We start from the raw sequence: 3,604 nt of genomic DNA, 5'->3' as shown, positions 1-3,604 counted from the left end.
AGAATGCCGGAGGTCAAAGTTACAGGGCGAAGGAGGGAAGTCTGCGAGACATCCTCAGGGAGTCCTAAGTGGGCTGGTGTGGCTGAGTCAGGGTGATGGAGGGAGGGAGGGCTGGGGAGACAATATGCATTAATATCTGAACACTGACCATGTGCCTGGCACTCTTGCTTAATAACAACCTTGAGCGGATGAGGAAATTGAGGTTCAGATGGGGTCAGAGACTTGCTTGAGGTCACACAGCCTATGAGTTGGGGTCTAGATTCTCTCTCCCACAGGGAAATAAGGAATACAGTCAACCTATGCCAGGTGGCATGGAGCTTTAGGGAGCCATGGCAGGTGTTAGAACTAGGGAGTGTCCTGGTATTTGGCACACTCCAGGACACTGCAGCTTCTACTCCATTGGCTCTTGTCCCCCTAGTGACTGTGTGCCCACCCTGTGGCCCTGGGTGGTGGCGCTGCCCTTCAACTGTCTTCAAGTATTGTGGCTGTATCCCAAGGAGCCTCTGCCGGGACCACGTGCAACACTGCTCCGACTGGTCCGATGAGTACTCCTGTCCTGGACTCTGAGTGGGCACCCAGGCCAGAGCGAGAAGTTGGTTGGAATGGCACTGATAACCCTTCACATGAGAGTCAAATCCAAGAACATGAAGACAGGAAGGAACCTTCAAGATCATCTAGTGAGATCTATGCGCTGTTGCCTCTGAATAAGAATTGCCTTTACTACTTTAAAAATGTTCGGTTTCTCCTTGAATACCTCCAGTGACAGGGAGCTCACTATCATGTTAGGCAGCTCCCAACAAGGATGAGGGAAATCTGCTTCCACAATTTTAGGCCTGCCTCTGGGGCCCCACAGAGGAAAACAGCTTGTCTGCTCCATTACAGGCTTACAGATCCTGACCTTATCACCCCTTGGAGAAAAGATAAGTCTGAGCTCAAACACCAAGCCAAGGAGGTTAGCCTTTATGAATGGCACATATGTGAAGTACATGCCACTTCCTGTCCTTTTAGTACCTAAAGCAGATATTTCTGGGCTTGGCTGCAGCTTTATTATTTTTCTTATGTCAGTAATCCTAGCAGGCCCTACTGACTGATCACAGGAGATTGCACTTGATATTCAGCATTCGTCATCCCATGAGTAGGAAGCCATCTAGGAGCTGTGGATTAGAAGGTTTGGAGAAAGAGTAGCCCTTCTGTTCATCCCATTCTCTACCCTACCACTTTCTGCCCTCCACCCTGTCACCAGTGCCTAGCCAAACAGCCCAGGTTTCTTGTAGTAGGGATTGTATTTTGGTCCCAGAGCCTGAGTATGGATGAGCTGTTTCTCTGCATACCTTTCCAGTTTCAAAACACCCAGAGAGCCAAGGATGGATATCCCCATTAAACAAATAAGGAAATTGAGGCCTAGAAGGAGAAATGACCTGTCTAGGATCATACAGCAAAGTCACTGTTAGAACTGGGACTCCAACACAGTCTGTGGTGTCCCAACCCTGAAGCCTTTCCTGCCGCCAATGTGATTATATCTTGGCTGGGGGGAGAGGGGCATGCAGAATCCCTGTGGGGTATTTTTAAAAATAGCTTGAGGGTCAGAAAGTGTCTCACCCTTGTTCTGAGAGACTTGGAATCTGGCCCCAAAAAGGTTCCTGTTGAGGGAGATGGACAAATCCCCCATTGGAAATGAATAAAGTCAGTTTTATATATCAGTCTCGTGTGAATTTTAAACTGAAAATGGGCAACTGAGAGACAGGTGAGCTCTGGTTCATTCATCACTCACTAAACAGTCTCTTTGCACCTGCTCTGGGTCAACCGAGTGCCGGGCACCCAGGAGTGAAAAGACCTGGATCCCAGCATATGAGGAGCACAGGGTTTCACAAAGGAGACGTCTCACACCATGGACAGATGGGTGGGACAGCAGGCATTGCTAGGCTGAGGGCACCAAGGAGGGGCCTGCAGGAGCCAGGGCGCAATCATGTTTCTGAGCCGGACGACGTAAGGACCAGCCCCTGGAACAGGGTGGTTCAGCGAACCTGCCCGAGGGATGGTCAGCCCTGGGCACTGGCAACTTCGGCTGTTTCTCTCTGACTGCAGCACAAGTGAGGAGCTGCTTGCATGCTCAGGGCATCCTGGGTTCTCATGACCAATCCAGAAGGGCCTCCTTTTCAGAGGAGGGGCTCTCGGGCTGGCTCTGGAGGCCCAGGAGAAGGTCCAGTGGTACAGGTAGAGGAGAAGGGCATTCCCATCTGAGAGGCCTTGTGAATGAAGGCAAGGGGGTGTGACAGGGTACAGCTCAACCAGTCCATGCCAGTGTGATTCAAGGAGGCCAAAGCATCGGTAGGAGAAGACAGTAGGAGGTGAGTGGTGACACGATCCTGGAGAGCATAGTGTGTCACACTTCATCTGAAGGACAGTGGGTGTCATCAAGGCGTGATAAGCAAGAACACTATCTGGAGATACAATGACCTTTAATTATAACACTCCAAGAAAAAGATGCCAGGGCTTGGACCAATTGGGCAGAGAAGAGGGAGTGGTTAAGGGCTACTTACTGGTGGAACACCTGGGCCTTAGGGGGAGGGGTCAGGGAGGTGAAGAGGAAGGCAAAGGAGTCTGGGGGCCTGAGAAGGAGCACCTGGCCTCCTGCCCTGGGCCATACCTTCTCTAACAGGATATCAGTCTCTGGGAGAAGAAAAGGTTGAGTTGGTTCCTGAGGAACAAGAAAAACTCCCAGAAGTTCATTTCGACATTCAAATGCCAACATGTTCCTGACGCTCAGAGCATTGGTCGTTGAAAACAAGGTCACTAGGGAGAGGCCAAAGGAACATGAGCCTGTGTTTGCCTTGGTGGGTCAGGCCTTGGTGGGTCAGGCAGCAGGAGAACACCCAGTTCCCAGCAGGGGCTGGTGGTGCTGTGGTTGGGCCCTGCAGGAGAGAGGCAGGTGAACCTTGGTGGTCATTCAATCCTGGTGTTCCTCAGTGGCCTAGAGCTCTTCTCAGAAAAATGCCCAAAGACATTAGCACCACCGATTGCACCTCGTTTTACCCTGTCTTCCCAACCAAGCCCTTCCACAGGCTCTTGGGGGTACAAATGCTTCATTACATGGGATGGAGAAACCAAGGCTGAGACCAACTTATCCAAGTCCACTGGGCATGTCAGTAGCAGGGTGAGGACTAAAAGCCAGGTTTCTTTTCTTTTTTTTAAATTTAATTAAATGTATGGGGGTGACATTGGTTAATAATATTATTTAAGTTTCAGGTGTACAATTCTATCATATAACATCTGTATATTGCGTTGTGTGCTCAGCACCCAGTCTAGTCTCCTTCCATCACCATATATTTGAACCCCTTTACCCTCCTTATTCTCCCCCGACCCTCTTCCCTTCTGGTAACTACCATACTGTTATCTGTGTCTATGAGTTTATTTTATTTACTGCTTTTTGTTTTATATCCCGAAAATCATATGGTTCTTGTCCTTTCCGTCTCACTTATTTCACTTAGCATGATACTCTCAAGATTTATTCAGATGTCACAAGCATAAAAGCCAGGTGTTTAGCTGCACACATTAGCACTTGGTGAGCACTTACTAAGAACAAGGCTCTGTGCTAAGAGCTCCT

At 49.4% G+C, this 3,604-nt stretch overlaps 1 protein-coding gene across 1 annotated transcript in view; it reads left to right on the top strand.

Annotated features, from left to right (window-relative positions):
• LDLRAD1 (low density lipoprotein receptor class A domain containing 1) overlaps nucleotides 1–567 on the top strand; it is a 9,205-nt gene extending 8,638 nt beyond the window's left edge. The window contains exon 6 of the mRNA XM_015595062.1: nucleotides 419–567. Within this exon, the coding sequence (XP_015450548.1) occupies nucleotides 419–567 (149 nt within the window). The remainder of the gene's footprint in view (nucleotides 1–418) is intronic.
• Nucleotides 568–3,604: the final 3,037 nt, after the last annotated feature.

This window comes from Pteropus alecto, unplaced genomic scaffold (assembly GCF_000325575.1).
Source record: "Pteropus alecto unplaced genomic scaffold, ASM32557v1 scaffold25, whole genome shotgun sequence".
Classification (NCBI taxonomy): Eukaryota; Metazoa; Chordata; class Mammalia; order Chiroptera; family Pteropodidae; genus Pteropus; species Pteropus alecto.
Note: the sequence above shows the minus strand (reverse complement) of the source record. Positions and strands in the feature narration are given on the sequence as shown.